Below are 19,644 nucleotides of genomic sequence, written 5' to 3'. Positions count from 1 at the left end.
ATAAATGTTATGATAATTTAATTATGAGAGACATTTCTCTTATCTAATTAAGTATAAATATAAAATATATCGTGTTTATAAAGGCGACTTTTATTCAACATAGTGCAAACATCGTAGCGCTTTTTTCCACGAGCTATGATTTTTGCATTATAATATACGGGGAATTGCAAATGGTGGCGGTATATATATATATAGAAATGATATTTGGATATTACTGATGCCAAAATGCGATAAAGTAATTCCTACTGTGATTGCAACTGATAATAGTCGTAATAATATGCTCGGAGATATCGTTAGCCAAAATTATAATATTTTTACACGAATTAGGTGTTGTCAAAAATGAGATTATAATAATTAAGAATGCAAATGAAATTTTTTAATATAAATATCACGTATATCGTCTATCGTGTGATCGAGTCTATTAAGAATGGATTCTCGTATATAATAAGTGTTATAAGAGACACGGTTTCATATATATATATATATATATATATATATATATATATATATTAATTTCTTAATATAAATTAATATATATATATATATATATATATATTAATTTCTTAATTAATATATATTAAAAAATTTTACTAGTGTATATACTCGTTTACACAACGACTTGAACATTTTTTTCTCGATACAGTTTGAAACATGTTGATAGTTTAACGATAGAAAACTGATCTTATGCGAGTTAATTAAAAATAAATTCTGTCATTAGACCGTCGACTGTGTCTCAAACTGTATGGAAGACAAGTGTTTCAACTATTAAATCAAGTGTACTTACAATTAAATTGTAGTACATACGTTTCCTTAGTGCAATATGCATTGATTGATCTTTACGTGATTAGTTTCGAGAGTTTAAGAACGCGATATTCAGTGAACAGCATTTTGTTCTCGTCGACACGCTCTTGTTATTACACGAAAAAACAATTTACACTCTTATTTAATTTAGGACTGCATTTTACTAATTATGTTTTACATAAGCAAAATAGAATTTATAAGCGCAATTGATTGGCACAGTATTGATATTTACACAGCATATTAATGCATATATTTTCGTCGCGAAAGTTTCACTTAACCCAAATATTTATATGTTTTATTTTCTCTTTTTCTTTTCACGGTCATCTTTGAATTATTAACTCGTTAATAATTATTTTCTTGTTAAAGGAGGGTAATTATTAATTTGTTAAGACACGTCAAAATTAACGTTAAACAAAATTAATTAAACCCCTTGTAGAACAAAACTGTTCACTTTGGAAATGAAAAATTTCACAACTTTCACAATGAAAAATTATCATATATACGATATGAAATTCGCAAATTTCATATTTTTCAAGTAAAATACATATTGCGCTATAAAAAGGCGGAGATTGTTGGCAGGAGATTGTTAGTAACGTAATAGAGCATGCGCAGAAGATTATATTAACGTGGGCATGAAGCATGGTTGAAGATTCTTTTCTTACTGGCTTTTGCATTTTACGAAAACCGACAGTCGTTAAAAAGGGTCAGTTTTAACTATTACTTAATATTATATTAATGATCATCCTAAGCAGTACTTAATTTTTATTAATAAAGTATTTTTTCTTAATTCTTTGCTCATTTCTATATGAAAATATGGGAATAGAGAATAGGATATAAAGACCAGATATCCGACAATGTTACTCATACTTAGACAAACGAAATGTACGATTTTATTACTGAATAAATACGCAGTATTGACAAGAAGTGTTTTTGAGTCTTCTTTCACAATCAATGATTTCCTTCTTCTCCAGTGCTTGCTACTAATACTTTAATCTGTAACTAACATCTCCCCCTGCGCGATTGTGTTTTGCCTTTGCATGCATTTGGATTTTTGCGGTGAACGGCTAATTGAGAAAAATGTCTGCACACGATTATTTCCTCGAGCAGTATCAATTTAAACACAGGTGGCATGCGTTATTCAAAATATGTCACAATACATACTAAACAACAGTATGTAGTCGAAGAGCTTAAGTTCGTGCGATCACCGTAGTACTTCATTTTAATAGTTTGACGCATGTATCTCACACTTTATTATCGAGATTTGCACAAAAAGAAAAGAATGTTATATGTATATGTACACGATTTACATTCTAATTGACCGAGCGAAACAGAAACTCGACAGATAAATTTAATCCGCTGCAAAGCAATTTGTATACTTAGACACTACGTGTCATATAATTGCGCTTACAACCTCAGTTCCTCTGCTTATAATTCTGCTTCAACTTTCAGGACCGATCGCGGCCACAATGGGTTGCTAATCAAAACGATCGATCGTTCCAGTCCCATGTCCCGTAACATCGAGACGATTGACTCGAGTCTGAGTCAGGACCCGGCGTGTGCGAGCTTACTGCCGAAAGCAGAGGCCGATGAACGTTACAACAACAATCTGTTCGGCCAGTTTAAGGGCTTCACGATCACGCCGATTCCGAATCAGTCGAAGCTCGCCGAGCCAACAAAACCGGCCCCAGCGCCGCCGACGATACCCACTGTCGCAATAAAGACAAACGTGAAACCTGTGCAAAAGTGTAACGCGCCGCCGCGTAGCAATCTGCTGAGCGCGAATTTCGACGACAACTCGATCGCGCCGACGTTGCCACCGCTGAATCCCGGCTCCACGGCACGACCGTTGATCAGCAGCCCTGTGCTGGCGGCCACTACCTGCACGTCCGTCGAACTGGTAGCTCCCAAAGTACCCACTCGACCGGCTCCGGAGGTGCCAATACGTCCAGCTCCAGCACCACCGACCGTCGCTTCCTCCGTTTCTGCTTCCATTACCGTTCCCATGAAGCCGCAGAGACCTAACAGCACGCCACTGACGAATGTGATCGTGCCTATGACTGATCCCGGCGAGAAAAAGCCGGAGAAGGGCAGCACTCTCAACAGAATCGCGTCCATACTGCGTCCCAGCTCCGGAATCATGAGAAGCAATTCTCAGGCTTCGCAGCGGGACGACAAGAGCAGTACGAACTCGTTGCCGAGGAGCCAGCATCACAAAGCCAACAAGGTGCTCGACAAGGAGATTCTGAGGAACTTGGAGATCTCACATCCCATACCGCAGACGGAGATCGAGATCGCGACACCGGTTATTCCCGTGATACCGGCAACCGAGGTCGAGAAACGAAATGTGGTGCTGCGCGCACAATCTATGAGGGACAGCAAGATCACACCGCGACCATCTATCCACACGTTCGGCTCGATGCGTCAAGCGGCACCGGTCAAGAGACCCACCAGTATCCCAACGAGCACGAGACCTACCTCGCCGCCTCCAGGTCCGCCGACAAGCACCGTGCACGCAGACAAGAACGTCGAAAGCGCAATAAAGATCCCGGGGCTGCCCGGTTACCAAAATCCGCCGGTGAAGACCGCGGCTCAGCTAAAGCCGCTGGAAAACACCTACGACGACTGCATGAACTTGATCGCGGAGTCATCCTTGACGAGGATCACGGAAGAGTCGCCTACAAACGACAATATCTACGCGGTGATAGAGGAACCCGTGCCGGAGAAGAACAGGAAGAACGCGGAGTTGTCGGATGCGTCGGCCGACAACGAATACAAACTGCCAAAGCGTGTGGACACGACGACGACGTCCGGCACGAACAGTCTGGAGTCAATGGGTCTGCTGTCGGAAATCGTATCGGAAATATCGAACCGCAACTTCGACTCGATATACTCCACCTCAACATTAGCCAGGAAGAAAAAGAAGGAAGAGGAGGAGAGAGAGGGAGCGTCGAAGAACTCGGATAATATGGGCTCCAACAGTTCCTTGGGCGGCTACATGAATTCCAGTCACTACAAGACGCCCGGCGGTAGCGTCTACTCGAACTCGACCTCCGGTAAGTTCAACTCGTCAAGTTCCACTACCAGCTCCGGCTACCTTCATCCGTCCGCGATCAATGTGCCACAGGTGCACAGAAAACCGAGCAAGGACACCTCGGATGCGAATGACAACCTAAAACCGGTCGATAAGAGCAAACTGAACGCGCTCAATTCCAACAATCCCAATGTAAACGACGAGCTGTCCAAGGAACTCGGCATGAAGCCGCCTGAGAATCCCGCGGGATACAAACCGTTCGCATCGACGAAGACTCGACCGACTCATTTGATACATATCAAGAAGGACGACCAAGCTGAAAGTAAAGCTCCGGCGAAGCCGCCGTTCAACAGGACTAAAACTCCTCCGAACATCGCGAAGAGTCCGGCTGTCAAGGAGACGCCCGAGTCGAACACGAAGCTCGCGAGACAAAGTTCAGATAATACGATAAAGTCGAGCAAGCAGCATCCCGACAGTGGCGGTGGTGGCGGCCTGTCGTCCTCGAGATCCTCGAAATCGAACGCGACGACGGACGCGAGTCCAATCGCGCGGCAGACGCAGCTGAACGCGAACAAATCGAACAGCGACTTAGGTAAGGACGACTCGCATACGACCGTCGATAGAGTATCTGTCAAAAATGTGCCTTGTAGTCCTAAGAATAGTCTGAGCAAGTTCAATAGCCCGGACCTGGTCTCAAGCTGCTCCAATTCCAATCAGTGCGGCACCAAGTCGCCGGACGTCGTGGGCAGCAATCCCAAGTTCAGTCTCTCGCTAAAGACCGTTCAGAAGACACCCGCGCTGCCGAAGGGTGCGAAGACGCCCACGACGCCGTTGAAGCCCCTAGGCGTCACGTCCAAAGCGGCTGGTCTGTCGGAGAGGAAGAAATCGCCAACCGGTAATGCGAGCATCGCCAAATCGTTGTCGCCGTCGTCCGCCAAGGAGGCGACGACGGTCACCACCAAGCTGACGTCGCATCTGGCGTCAAAGGTGGCGGGCAAAGTGGAGACCAAAAGCGCGGACAGCAACAACGGTGCGAAGATGAATCCGGTGCAGCGGGCGGCGAGCGGTAAATCCAACGTCGCGTCGTTGCAGCAGAAATTCGAGGCTAACAAGAATATCGGTGGTATCGCGAGGACGATTTCAAGTGCGAATAACAAAAAGCCGATTGCGGTGACGGCGGCAGCGGCGCGGACGACGGAAGTGAGCGGCGGCGGCGGCGGCGGCATGAGGAAATGAATATTAATCTAGCACCTCGCGGCACAGGACAAGCGAAAGGAATCTCTATACTTGAAACATTCTAGTCCGTCATTTCGTTCTCGTTTAGGAGAATACGAAACTGTATAAACGGGTAAACGCGTTCGTACCGGCGGTTGTTAGCGGCGTCGTACAAGTATAAACGCGGTTACGCGCGAAGGCGATGTCTCTGTGACTTGTTACCTTAAGATGGTTGGTTCGTAGGTTCATTTCCTTAGGAATCTTGTCGGATTTAGTTTTTCAGATTTGCAGCTAGCATATTAATGGATTTACACGCATGTACGATTTGAAAATGCTTTAAGATCCACCTCAAGAATTGCTCTCGTGCTTTTAATAAATAATTTTCAGTCAAATTATATAATAAATTATATTTATTATATAATTACTTTTCTCTCGTCGTCTTCATGTGCGTGTAAATCGATAAAAAAAAGAAAAAGAAAAGCACGAAGTCGTTTGCTCCGTCTACAGGGCGGCGCTAGAGATGCAAAGACTAAAAAATTATAATTTTAATAAATAACAGAAAGACGATAAAAGAAACTTGTAGAAAAATTACAACATCGTCGAGCGCTTGGTTTTTTGAGAAATTGGCGTGTAAATTACTTTAGTACAAATTGGTCTATCTTCTTCGTGTCACATTAACCCCTAAAGTACGAAACAGCGCGAAGCTGAACGCTCTGTATGGCCGATGTTCACATCTAATTGCTCCTATTATGAGCAAAAATATGTATCTGCCCGCAGGCCATAGCGACGGTTTTCGCTGATAAAATATATATGCTCATAGTATTCTAAGGGTTAACCATTATCTTTTTAACAGTATTGTCACGGGCCAGCTATCTTAAGGATTCTAAAGAAGAAAAAGAAGCGACATAATGCGGAAGCTGAAAGATAGTACAAGGATTGACTCTTTTTTCCCTCTAAGATCTATAGAAGGCAAATTTTACGAACGAATATTATATATTTCTTGTCAGGATATTAGGATACATATAGGCGCGTGTAATAATAATAACCGTCGTGGACGCACATAGGGGACACGGCATTGAAAAAAATTGTGTAAATAGTATATCTACTTAAAAATTCTCATATTTTTTGTAGAGACATCCATTGCCGACGTTCGAGCGTAAGCAGCGTGTAAGCCAATAATTACCGTAATATTTATCTTAAGCGTTTTATAAGCGATATTATGACGTAAGTGACATTATTTTCGAGACCTTCGCTTAAAAAACTGAAAGGACGTGTACGAAATTATTGACCTCTGTGATATGTACGTGTAAAGAGATATTGTGCACAGAAAAAAAAGAAGAAGAAGAATAACATTATATACGCCACATTGTTACGACTAGCGGGCTATAGATGCGACCAAATTATTTTATACCGTAATTACATAAACAGATTATATATGGGAAGTCTCGCGCGTTGTTAAGTTAAAAGGAAAAGAGCTATCGTGTCCGATAGACGTTAACTTCTACATTAACGCCAGAACGTCTCTTCTTCTCCAAAGATCAATGATATAAAATTCAGAATTACAAACGCAAATCGTGTACCTTCGAGATTCCGTAGGAGTCAAAATTCGAAATGCCATTAGTTAGGAGAGTCTAGATGTTAGCACGTATTAAAGAGATTGAAAAAGAAAAACGCTAGCGACGTAACACCGCGAAATCCGAGTTAAAGGTGATATTCTTTCAAGAGAATCTTAAAGTAAGAAATCACGCCAAGATGTATTTTGCCTCGGTCGCGCAATGCATCACACGCATCGCCTTTACTTTTCCCTCGTCGTCCTCCTGTGCGTGTAAATCGATAAAAAAAAAGGAAAAAAAAGATACGAGGTCGTTTGCTCCTTCGTCTACAGGGCCGCGCTAGAGATGCAAAGACTAAAAAAAAAATATTTATTTGACTGATCCGTGTAAATATGTTGTTCATAAGAATACGCGCATAGTGCTAAGTGACGTTTTGTACAATGTACCTCCGCGCTGGATTAGCTATAAGTTGTAAGTTATATCTCTCCTCTTGACTCTCGTACGATCCTTGACTAAGAAACGAAGGAAAGAGAATCACATCTTCGCACAAGCCTCGACCATGAAGATCCTCGATATGTTACTTCGTCACCGCATTCTTACGTAGCCATTCGTACACGCCGTTTCGGCGCGCAGAGAATCGCGAGAGCGTATGAGCGAGACGTGCTGTGAGGAGCGTACGAGAGTTATAACGCATTATGCGACTGCGAGAAATGGTCCTGATACTTCTCGAGTATCGGATCCATTGTTTCCGCGTTCGCGCTCGCTTTGCGCGGGCGCAAACTCCCGTGAGAAAAGCTTTGATTGAACTGCAAACAGTTGGCTATGTGTTCGTGCATTTATTTTTTACGGAAGAAGGCAGCCGTTACCCCGCAGCGCGTGCGTGTCTCTCGCACACACGAATCCTGTCGGCAAATACCGCGGATTCGTTAGCGTTCAGCTCGTTAGCTGACAGTTCCTATGCGCGAGCGTTCAGACAGAGATCGTCCTATTACTGCGAAATTCAATCGAGGTTCAATAAAGCTTTTTGACTGTTCATTCGCGCGCGCGCGCGCGTGTGTGTGTATGTGTATGGGTGTAAGTAAGTATGTATGCGCATATGTGTATCGCGTGTTGCCTTTGCCGCTTGTTTCTCCGTACGTGACGTGACGTCGTATGTGTTTGCTTCGTTATGAGGAGACAATCAGACATTCGTTTAGCGTACGCTGCTTGAAAAAGGGAAGGAGAAGGAGGTGGCTTGTTTCAGCGACGCGAATACCGCTCGCGTTTATTAATGAATAAGTTAACATACTGGTAAGAGCACGATTCTTTAAAAGGAAGAAAGAACAAAAAAAGAGAAAAGGAAAAAAAGAAAAGAAAAAAAGATGTTAAACACCACTAAAGTGCAACGAGCGGTCGTGTCCGCCTACTGCTTTACCGTAAATATAAAAATATTGAGGAATATATCCCGAGAGAAGTAATTGGCACGAGGAAATCTGGCATACAACGATCGTTGTCGCGCACAGGCGGTATATGTGTACAGCCTATAACGATGTATTGTACGATTGAGTTACAACGCTTCGTCTTACACCGTCTAGTAGGTATGAAAAAAAAAGAAGAAAACACGCGATGTGCCCCCGGCATCGTTGCGTGTGCGTGTTACATTGTACATTCAGTACCAAAGATAAGTAGCATCCTACCTATGACACACACTGCTGAGATAAGTACTACAATAATTGCGTAGCCGTCGGTTTACGATAACGTGTACATTACCTAAAATCATAACGATGTTACAATAAAGTCTTTATTCCAATTATAAACTCTATGTCCTGCTATCATCCGTGTGCATGCTGAGACGTAGCGGGAGAACGCGAGCGAAGAGAAGATTTCAAGTTTCGCACGTCTAAAAATTAGAACTCATGACAGCAGATTCTCATGACTTCGCCGTTTCTTTGTTCGTCGACGAATCTAAAACTTCAGCTTATTTAATATGTTTATAATCCGTACGTTTAATATCCGCGAATATTGTGTAATATTTACAAAGAAAGCTGTATCATGCACGACAGAAGTCCGACAAATATGATGTGTCAATGACGTGTCGAGGTGACTTGTCAAATGGCACAATAATGACGTCATCATGTTGGGGATTGATAAGCGTAAAAATACGTTATGTGTATTTTTCTGATTTCTCTCCCTCAAGGCTTTTGGATATACATCGCAGTCATGTTGGATTGTGACGTCAGAAGCGAGAATTGATTTGCTAAAAAAAAAATAATAGTTCGGAGAATTTCACAAGTATGCTTAAGAGATCAGAAATTATTATTTTATCTGATCATTTTACCTGAAAGTAGCGAGAATTTTGAACATGCGTTTTCTCGCTTCTGACATCATCAATCTAGAGCTCCACACCGTGGGACCATGATCTTAAAATTTTAATACCCAGAAACTTCTAATCATGTATTTGTTATACATGCCAAATAGTAGCTTTTTCTGGATATTTTAATATTTTATGTATATTTTAAATATTCTTTTTCTTTCATTAAACACACGATACTCAAAAGACGGTCGCAATATCCACGATGCTTTTGGAAAACTGAAAATATTTCAATACTCGAGTTAGCTGATGAAGGAACGAGGAAACCAGCGGTAAAAAGAAAATCTAGGAGTACGGCGACAAAATAGACCAGACAGACTGCGGCGAGGAAAAAGAAAAGCGCAAGAAGAAGAAGGAGAAAAATGAGACTATTCGAAAGCGCAATGTAAACTCGATTCGCGACGAAATGGTGTGCGCATGCGTAGGACACAAGCAGTTTTAATGTGGTTTTTTCGATAACCGTTGCCAAAATACTTAAAGTCAGAGTTAGGTCTTGCGCACAATGAAGAAAACATTGAAGATAGGAATAAGTATTAAGCATATTTTACACTTAAAATGAGTTATTTTTCATATCTAATATTGCGTCATTTTTATTCCTAACTCCTAATTCGTAATTTGCGATACATTAGTCTATTCTGCTCTTTTGGTTTTTTAATAAAATAATTTCATTTTCCTAGTTACTTAATACTTATTTCTAATGTATGTTCCAACAGAAATATTATAAAGATTTAAAGAAAATAACTAAATATCTAAATGAAATATTCAGGTAGGAAATTGAAGAAAAATTTAACTTCGGGACTCATAAACTTGGCGTACCAGAATTGTATTTAAACTCATTCTCCTTTTAAAAAGTGTATAGTTATAATTTACATATGTTAATATTTTATGTTTTAATGTTATAATTTAATCTGCAATATCAGTATCTAATCCATAGTCATGGATCCATAGTTAATATGGCCGTGTCACACTACGAATTAGAAATTGAGAATTGCAGACTGAAGATTAGATTTCGACGAATCAACGAATTTTAGTCTGCTTCGTTCCAATTGGTCAAGTTCCAATCTTTAATTCGCAATCCTCCGTTTCCGTGTGACACAGGTTTTAAGGGGTGCGTTCGAAAAATAAACTACCAACGCTATCGCGTTCTTCTATCTTTATCTCCCTCCTTAGATATGCAACATAGAATAACATAGAATAACATAGTAGAATTAAATAACGCTAATAGTGAACTCCCCGAACGCACCCAAGACACGTGTGACCGAACGAATGAGCGGAACGCTCCAACTCGCAGGAACGTTCGACTTATGCCAACCGACAAGTGTATTTTTATGCTTACCGTGCCTATCCGAAAAAGAAATCGACCGCCGTAGAGGAAAGAACAAAAACGCCTCGTTCCTGTCACTACAAATCGTGAGGACGCACTTTTTATTGGAGCAAAATGCCGAGTATGAGCTGAACTGGTAAGTACGACTGTATGAATTGTGGCGCGTCGCTGTATCGCGTATATGAACGTATTTAACGAAGCCACGAGAGCTTCAACGGTCATTTGTGTAAGTTTGTTAAACTAACCTCTAAGTTATTTCCTACTTCGCGTTAGTAGCTCTAGACAACGCGTGATACGGTATTAGTGTGACTAACGTCAGCTAAGTAAATTTGTAAGGTTCAGTTAATAACAATTTAGAATTGTGGCTTGAACATTTGCGTGCAAAACTCGTGGTTATATTTCAATTGAGTTTGTTTTGCTCATTGATTTTCTTTTAATTGCAGTGAACAGTATCAAATTTGTGACTTGACATGGTGGAGATGCAGTATCAATCAACACCTAAATTCATACCCATAAAGTCTAACATGTCTAACATGTATCTCAATATTTCGCCAGGAACAAGAAAAAGAAATGGTGTTGGATTAAGAGTATGTGTTATATGTGTTAAAGGTAGTATTAGGAGAAAAAAAGAAAAAATATACATAAGCATTATCTTAAAAAAATATTCCTTCCAATAAAGATATCTGATCTCTATTGTTGACTAGTTAGACAATTTCAGAGAATACTGATTGACTAATATAATCCATTTTGTTTACAGCTGCTGTTGCCAAAACCAAATAATAACAGTGTCCAAAACCAAAAACTGACAATGCCTAACCTAATACGCAAAAGTGAACTTGAGCCACAAAACCTATGCTATGAGACACCATCTGTGTCAGAAACTAAATTTCAAAATCTTAAAGATTCTAAATTCAAAGTCGAAGACTTCAGAAAAAGGAAACAAGTGAAAAGATCCTATGTTAATTGCAACAAACAATCCCAAATACCTGCAATAAATATAAATACACTGGATGAGGAGGTTGAAGATGCCAACTTGTTGCCTTCCAAGAGAGGCAACAAGATGTCGGAAATCACCTTGATCCCTATTGGAGCAAAAGTGTGTGGTTGTTCTGGACCATGTGAGATCATCATTTGTGAAGTAATAGTGCAGCAGTATGTGGATCAGGATGAAGTGTCGCTCATGTTGGCAATGAACATCGAAGAAGAAGAAATAGATGCACATGTGATGAAGCATTGCGACGACAAATACTGCGATGCGCTGAACATCGACCACGACCGTTGTCGGAGAGGATTGATCGAGCTGTATAGATGTGACCAATCGGATGTATGCGACGTTTGTCAAGAAACTATGAAGGATTGGAAATCGCGGCTGTATCATGAGGGATGCGAGAAGAAAAACGAATACAGGCACAACAATGTGAGACCAGAGCACCTGCTAAAGGACAGGTTCCGCTTGCGAGAGCTGCAGATATTAGAGGACTCGAGCGTAAGAAGAAGGAACAACTACTTGGACCCTGTCACTGGGCCCGCCTTGGCACTAGAAACCATACGGAATAACAAGGAACTGATTATTACTCCGTGGACGAGGCCAAATCTGGAACCGGCTGTCACGACTACCACGGTATCTAGCAACGCTCTGGCCAGCGTCAGCCAAGCTGTCGCGGTCAATTCTCAAGCGAGCAAGCCGAAGAATATCGTCGATAATACGATCATGACTTCAGTTCGTAGCAATGCCACATTGTCTTCTAGTGGCACGTCGTTATATCCTAAACAGAATGTAGCGCAACAGGCGGGTCCAGCGCTGTTCTCCAATGCACAGCGGAACATGTACATCGTGACGTCGTCCAACACAACTCCTATATCGGCTGTACCTCTTCCACAGAATCGGCACAATTGCCGCCCAAACTCGATCTCGTCTATAACGCAACCTGCTACCGTGAAACCTATAACCGTGCGGCCTGCAACCGTACGGCCTGCAACCGTGCAACTTGCAACTGTAAAATCCACAACTGTGCAGCCTGCAACCGTGCAACCTGCAATCGTACGACCTGCAACCATGCAACCTGCAATCGTACGGCCTGCAACTGTGCAACCTGCAATCGTACGGCCTGCAACCGTACAGCCTGCAACCGTGCGACCTGCAACCGTGCAACTTGCAACTGTAAAATCCACAATTGTGCAGCCTGCGACCGTGCGGCCTGCAACTGTGCAGCTTGCAACTGTACAATCTACAACTGTAAAACCCACAACTGTGCAGTCTGCGACCGTGCAGTCTGCAATCGTACAGCCTACAACAATGAGCAACTTGATCGTGTCACAACCTCACGTTGCGACGAATACGTCGGATCAGCCTAAGCCGTTGTTGGCGCCGATACGAGTGATACCTATAACCAACCTGAAGTCGGCGCCCTCCCTGTTACATCGCCAACAGGGTATTCCCAAGTTCTGCGTCATAACGGGAAATGTGATCACCACGCTAACCGTGCCGAACACACAGGCTATTCAATCTATCATTGCCGCAAATATTGTCGCACAACAGGAAAATGCTCCGAAGATTCCGGAGAAAGCCAAACCACCGGCTTCCACGCATCCTTCCACGCAGAAGCGACGCATCTTTCCACAGAAACGAATCCTCTCCAACAAACCCAACAAGCCCAACAAGCAGTTTTTCTGTGTCTATTGCTGTAAATATTTTAGCACTGTGTGGTACTTCAAGAAGCACGTCGCGAGACACGAGAGGGAGAAACACACTCCTCGAGTCTCCATCACGTCTCTCTATGATAAGCATGGTAGAAAGACTCATGTGAGTGAGAAACAAGATGTGCGAGAAGTGCTCGACTACGACTACGACTGCGATTCACCTTCTTCGATTAAAAGTTCCACCGACAGAATAAACGACGAATTAGAACCGCAAGTACAGGTGGAATATGATACTGAATATTGCGACGGAGACCTTGTGAACGAAACGAATTGTACTACGATTGGTGACACCAACCAAGTAGAAAAGAAGAAAATAAAATGCGAAAAGACGTTTGACATTTGGAACGGAAATATAGAAATATTTAGAAACGGTATTAAAATAGAAGCGCAAGACGATGTCAATTTCGAAGATTCATTTTTCACGGAACATCACGATATCGAAGAGTCGTCGTTCAACGAAAATTATAACACGGAGGAAAACAACTTCACAATCGTTTCTGTAGGAAACATTGACAGAAACGAACACTTCGATAAGTTGTAAGAGGAGAATGCTTTGAGATGAAATCATCAAGGTATTGCGCATCTGATACTTTTAAAGATCGCTTGTTAAATCAAATTTGGAAACACAAACCCATATAGATTTTTATGATTATCACGACGTGAAACAATCGATAATAAAAACTCTAAAATATTTTAAATTTATGAAGCAAATATACTGCATCAATAATTAAATTTACGTCATTCAATGAAATGTTTTGTATGGATGCAGTAACAAATTTACTAAAAGTTGTACTCAAATTTTCATATATTTAACATGATGTGTTGTTCAGAACAAATTTTAATAATTTTTTTCTTATCTCTTTAGCATTTCTATTTCGTCATTCCATGTAATAAATGTAATTCCATGTATATGAGTGCATATGAACCATAAAAGTGCATATGAACTTTAAAAGAAATCAATCAAAATAATATTTCATGCAGTGTCAATATAATACAGAATTTACATTATTATATGAGATAAATTTAATGATGCATTATGTTTGCCTCAAATATATGTGTAATAAAAGTAACTGTAAAGTTTCAATCATTGATTGTCTCACATCGTGATAATCATGAAAGTTTTGCCAAAAGAGGATAAGCAAAAGAGGGCTGATTTTCGTTTAAAAAATATAATATGAACTGTACATGTAATCTTGCGTTTTTTTTTCGGGTCGCTGAATATGATAATGGTATTTTTATTCATATAAAAAACCCTATGGGAAAGTAGTTAAAAGTCGTCTTAAAGAGTTGAAATGTTATTTTTAATAATAATTCGGTCAGTGAAGATTTTGTTTCAATTATAGAATTACTTATAATATAGTTTTATCATTTTTTCAATAGAAAATTAAAAAATGCTCAGAAATGCTAAACTATAATACTAAACACTATAATATACACAATTAAATATAATTAAACAATTAGAACAATCATCACTGAATTACTATTTAAAGTAACTTATTTCAACTCATTTAAGGCAAATTTTGACTGTTTCCTCTTATGCGTTTAGACGGATAAAAATGTTACTATCGTATTCAGCGATTAAAAAAAAAACGTAAAATTACATGTATATTACTTATATTACACTTTTTAGGTTAAAATCGACCCATTTTATTTATCATTCTTTACGTGTCCATCTAGAAAAATGTATCGAACCAAAAAAATATATATTAATATAGTTATTCATTTATAATGTATTCTTAGTTGCTTGTATGATTTAATAATATTGAGCCTCCTTTAAAGTTCTTAATTGCTCGCCATAGATTTCTTGGTTGATGACATCAGAAGTAAAAAAATTCCCAAAATTCTTGCAAAATACGTGGAAATATATAAAAAGATATTATAAAATAACATGATTTATTATATAGTATATATGTTATATAATCACATTTTTAAAATATTCCGAGAACTCTTCCTTTGTTCCAATAATTTATGTTTCCATAAATATCTTTAAAATTAACATGACATCTAACTTAGCTTCTACTATGTGATTTTGACACATTAATTGTAAATGAATATTTATTGATTATTGAAAGAGTTTTTTAATTTGTCACAAAAATGTACACAATCAATCAAATGCCATTCGATGGACATATCTTTTCACTTTACTGTATTTGGCAAGAATTTTGGGCATATATTTTCTCGTTTTTCTGCCATTAACCAAACTAGCCACGGCGAAGAAACAGAGGCCTTGAAGCATAGGTAAATTTTAAATTACACAAGAAACTTTGACACGAAAAAGAAAATAGAATTATTTGTTTTGCCTTTCCAAATGAACGTCTTTTAAACTTTATTTGTACACTTAAACATAGTCTCATTAATTGTTTTGTAAATTGTTGTTGTCCCTATATTACTAATGTAATACTTTCTTTTACATTCCTAAACTGCATTTTGATATTCACTGAAAATTTATAGTGTATGTATAAAACATAATTTTCAGTACTGAAAGTGAATAATGGAATGCATCTATATATAAAAAATTCAGTATGACGAATTTAATATATTTTATGTAATGGTGTACGAATGTTAATGATGAAATGTTATTTTTTTGTAACAATTTCTGAACATAGCTATGTAGTTATATAAAGGATGAAAGAAATTGTAATTGTATATTTTCAATAGTATAAAGTTTTAATAATGAGAAATACCGTTGTTAAACAATATACTCGTTTAAAAAGAAACTTTAGGAGATCAACAAATTTCTAGGATGATAAAATTGATTTTATAATTTCAAAATTCTGCTATATAAATATTGTAAATTTTATCTATTTTCTAACGATATATACGATGTAGAAAAAATATTAGGTTTGTTTGATATGCTGAAATGTAGTACGACACTCGAAGCGCATCATATTCGTATATTACATTGTTTTTTATTCTCATTCAACGTAATAACTTAACTCACCGAGTTGACTTTAAGTACTCGCTGCAGCTATTTTTGATTGTGACGTCAAAAGTAACAAATAACACGTCGAAAATTCTTGTGCGACATTGATAAATAAAAATATACTTATATCAAAGAATACTTTAGATCGTTTGAGCATGCTTATAAAATGTTCTAAAAACTATCTTTTCCTTTCAACAGCCAATAGATAGTTATAAAATGAACGTGACAGAATTATGAGGGAAAATATGTTAGAGAAATATTTTTTCCATGTTAAATTTATTATCAAGGAAAAATACTTTTCGGAATATTTTACAAATATGTTTAAGCGATCAGAAGTAGTCTTTCGCATAAAATTATTTTTTTCCTTAGAAATGGCACGCAATCTTAGCATTTCACGTATTCGTTTTCTTGTTTTTGACTCCAACAACTCAGAATTGCACAGCGAGTATCCAAGAGCTTTGAGTGATCAAAGTATAACATCGTTCATACAAGTGTTAGCGCGGATCGGAGGTCGCATATCGTTGTGTATTACGTAAGATACGCAACGTAAAATTACAAATCGTTATTCTCAAGTTATAGATTTTATACAAATTATATATAAATTATAAATTTTCCAAAAAACATGACACTAGCTGCAATCGATCACACTGGATGCCTTTTTATTTTACAGTGCGCTTCACTTTACTCGAAAAGAATATGCATTACAATGCATTGTGAAAATGTGGCCCAAAACAGACTACATTCTTCTCTAATATCGTGATATAGATATATGCGCAAAGTATATTTATTTATATAATTTTATAATTATTTTGTGCGATGTATCAACGTATTATTCGTTCTTTAGAGACAATCATATACGGCAAACATTTTAGCATTGAAACAAACGAATAGTAAGCGTTATTGTTTAATTGCGGATATCTTGCGTTCGGTGAGTTTTTTTGTTTACGGAACATTTAGCGCAAACGGTATGAATGATGTGAAACTGTGAGATGCGTTTGACGGCAAAATGTGACCTCTTACATTGTGACGCCTTGTGAAGTACAATATGAAATGTTCTGTCCTGCTGTTACAATGCAAACGTGTGTGCAATGGCGACGTGCGTTTGTTTAATGATGTAAATAATGTTCCTGAATGCGATAGTTCGAGAAGGAATTGTGTGCCTTGTGAGACCCGAGAGATATTTTTGCTGATATAGTCATATTTATTTTTTTTATAGATTTATTGACACAACGCCTGTAGCAATGAATTCTATTGGGATATGCGCTTTTCACATTTTCTTCTGCAATTAAGGAAACGAAAATATATTTGCAACGCAAATATTGAAATATAGTAAAAATGTGTCATTTGGCGTTTATCATGATTAGATTAGTGTTTCAGCGAATCTCTCCAGGTAGCGAATAGATTATATATGTTTCATTTGTAAAATGTACACGTTCCTGAAGTTTAAGCACTTTGCGATGTAATTTTAATGTTTGTTATAAGATAAAATATAAAAGCGTCTTTTTTTGCAATCTGCTTTACAACACTGTAATGCACAAGCATAAAGCCTGTAACACAAATATAAAAAAGAAAAGGCTATATTTTATTGCAAGTTCCATGACGAAATGGACATATTAATTAACGATTGAGGATATTTTGGCTATAATAAGTATTAGTTCTGTTTTCAATATTTAAGAGATGTTTAATATAGTTAAGAAAATTCCATATTTTTACTCCTTTATCGATATTTATAATAAAATATTATATTTATAATGAAAATTCATTAATAAAATATTTCCTTTGATAGCAATTTATTAATATACATTAATTACAGAAAAATAATAAAATACCAATCTTGTGAGATTTCACAGAAAAATATCTATACAAATATAAAAAAACTGTTACGACAGTTGCACCAATTGCATTTAAATCTTGTTTGTATAATTTGTTACACAAAAGGTTAAGGATTAAAGTGTATCTATACATTTCATAGAAAAGCATGATTATTTATTCAAAAGTATATGATAGAAGTAGCTCTTAAGTTCTAGTAGTACAAATCATATTCGGTCTAAAGCTTCTAACATTATGACACTGTTGCCACGGATTACCTAAAAATATACAATTCATCTATAATATTGATTCTTGATGATAACGTTAATCTGATTGACAAACTTTCAGTTTGTATAACATACTCTTTGTAAATTGTGACTTACCACCATGCCGATGTTATTCTTAGTACCATCCTTGCATTCTTCTATGGTTTCATCTATAACCATATTCATGAATGGATCGAAACCTCTCAATATGCCGGTAACGTGCCGTCCTGCGTTTAATTTTACTGCAAAACATTTCAAATAAAATCATAGGATAAATAACATTTTTCAATCTAACCTATCTAACCTAGTTAAACTCTAGTCTGTTCCTTTAATATGTTATTAACGCATTTTAGCGATATAATACTCACAAGACAATCTTTTATCCATATATCTGAAACAAATAGAAGAATATTTATACAGAAAATGATGTATTTAATGTAATATTAATTCAGTGACTAAAAGTGATGTTGCAGAAGGTTACGTCATAAAGTGAAAAAGATCACTTACTTTTTGAGTTCCGGTGGATGTGCTTTGCTCATTTTGAACTGCTGCGATTACGATATTTCACGTTTATCAATTAAAAAATATTGTTCTATTACCCGCGTTCACGCGTTGTATATCACCGGCTCAATTAGGGTTGCGTTCGGAAACATCACTCAAGTACTCCCCCTCTCTTTTTATCTCACTCTTGTATTTCGCTCACTCCAACGGTTATCGTCTAGTAGTGTGCACATAGTGTGTGTTTCCGAACGCAGCATTACTTTCTTTCTCTTCTTATTTCTTGTTGCTGTTGGTATTCCTTAAGCCCATTCTACAATTGTGTGAACGTGGATAAGTGGTTGTATGTGATTACGACACCAATCAGAATAAAGCAGTCAGTAAATAAAACATTCGGATTGGTTGACTCTTACGATCACGACTACGCTTACGCAATTGTAGAATGGGCTTTATGCTGCGTTCCGAAATTCACTGCTGAAATCTATAGCCAATCTGCTGAAATTCTATAGTAAACGTGACATGAACTATAGATTTTCAGTACTAGCAGTGAATTTCGGAACGCAGTCATTGTCGTGGAACTAGCTCCATTGACCGTCTTCTTAGTACTAGAGAGAAACATGAAAGCGGCCACCAGCCTGGGCTACGTTAAAAAATTCTACTCGGTGAGTAAAGTACATTTAATTGATCAATCATGATAAAGAAATCCTAGTTATCTTTGTTCTTATTGGTCAATTAAATACTACTTTACCCGTCGAGTAAAGTTTTGGAACGCAGCCTTGATTTCAATGGCCAAAGATAGGCGCTAAAGTCACTATATATATAAAGTACTGTAATCCGTGGTTAAGACCATCACACACAAAATTCCGTAAGAACTTAAAACGTAAGCGTGGAGAAATCGACCATTCCTAATCGAACACTCGGCTCTCCGTAACCCCTTCATTATTACGAAGAGTCGAATACTTGATTTGGATTGGTCGATTTCCTTACGCTTACGATTTAAGTTCGTACGGAATTTTGTGTGTGATGGCCTTTACGACGTTGGAATAAAAATGTGGCGTCGGAAGTGTACCTAGTGCAAACGTGTAACTTATCTACACATTAAGTGTAATTCTATGAAGTAGCTGTTGCATTAAAACCAAGCGTGTGACGAGTGCATGTATATGAAAAAAGATAC

The 19,644-nt window shown here is 38.2% G+C and overlaps 3 protein-coding genes across 7 annotated transcripts in view; 2 read left to right on the top strand and 1 right to left on the bottom strand.

Moving 5' to 3' along the window:
• The window catches only part of LOC116848283, a 119,648-nt gene extending 111,252 nt beyond the window's left edge, over positions 1-8,396 (top strand). For all 3 annotated transcript variants that reach the window (XM_032824186.1, XM_032824185.1, XM_032824184.1), the window contains one exon: positions 2,251-8,396. In XM_032824186.1, the coding sequence (XP_032680077.1) occupies positions 2,251-5,068 (2,818 nt within the window). In that variant the 3' untranslated portion in view covers positions 5,069-8,396. The remainder of the gene's footprint in view (positions 1-2,250) is intronic.
• A 1,702-nt stretch (positions 8,397-10,098) lies between these two features.
• On the top strand, positions 10,099-17,724 carry LOC116848246. 3 transcript variants are annotated; one of them, XM_032824139.1, is made up of 3 exons: positions 10,099-10,410; positions 10,718-10,861; positions 11,032-17,724. In XM_032824139.1, exons 2-3 carry the CDS (start codon positions 10,745-10,747, stop codon positions 13,513-13,515), a joined length of 2,601 nt encoding a protein of 866 aa, XP_032680030.1. In that variant the 5' UTR covers positions 10,099-10,410; positions 10,718-10,744; the 3' UTR covers positions 13,516-17,724. The 3 variants fall into 3 exon arrangements, with proteins under 3 accessions (XP_032680030.1, XP_032680029.1, XP_032680031.1); XM_032824138.1 differs by lacking the exon at positions 10,099-10,410 and adding an exon at positions 10,482-10,605; XM_032824140.1 differs by lacking the exon at positions 10,099-10,410 and having other exon boundaries at positions 10,736-10,883.
• A 137-nt stretch (positions 17,725-17,861) lies between these two features.
• On the bottom strand, positions 17,862-18,715 carry LOC116848248 (probable small nuclear ribonucleoprotein G). The gene is made up of 4 exons (XM_032824141.1): positions 18,480-18,715; positions 18,341-18,363; positions 18,090-18,214; positions 17,862-17,984 (listed from the first exon to the last, which is right to left on the bottom strand). Exons 1-4 carry the CDS (start codon positions 18,509-18,511, stop codon positions 17,934-17,936), a joined length of 231 nt encoding a protein of 76 aa, XP_032680032.1. The 5' UTR covers positions 18,512-18,715; the 3' UTR covers positions 17,862-17,933.
• Between the last annotated feature and the right edge of the window lie 929 nt (positions 18,716-19,644).

The sequence above is a fragment of the Odontomachus brunneus genome, unplaced genomic scaffold (genome assembly GCF_010583005.1).
Source record: "Odontomachus brunneus isolate Ranch 3 - 2012 unplaced genomic scaffold, Obru_v1 Obru_scaffold_092, whole genome shotgun sequence".
NCBI classification, from domain to species: Eukaryota; Metazoa; Arthropoda; class Insecta; order Hymenoptera; family Formicidae; genus Odontomachus; species Odontomachus brunneus.
Note: the sequence above shows the minus strand (reverse complement) of the source record. Positions and strands in the feature narration are given on the sequence as shown.

Bases quoted from the DNA above. Each gene is read 5' to 3' on its own strand.
- LOC116848248 (XM_032824141.1), bottom strand. From the start codon at position 18,511: ATGAGCAAAGCACATCCACCGGAACTCAAAAA. The intron at 18,364-18,479 runs GTAAGTGATCTT...TATTTGTTTCAG, and splicing joins CATCCACCGGAACTCAAAAA to ATATATGGATAAAAGATTGT. The intron at 17,985-18,089 runs GTAAGTCACAAT...GTATATTTTTAG, and splicing joins AGAATAACATCGGCATGGTG to GTAATCCGTGGCAACAGTGT.
- LOC116848246 (XM_032824139.1), top strand. From the start codon at position 10,745: ATGGTGGAGATGCAGTATCAATCAACACCTAAATTCATACCCATAAAG. The intron at 10,862-11,031 runs GTATGTGTTATA...TTTTGTTTACAG, and splicing joins GAAATGGTGTTGGATTAAGA to CTGCTGTTGCCAAAACCAAA.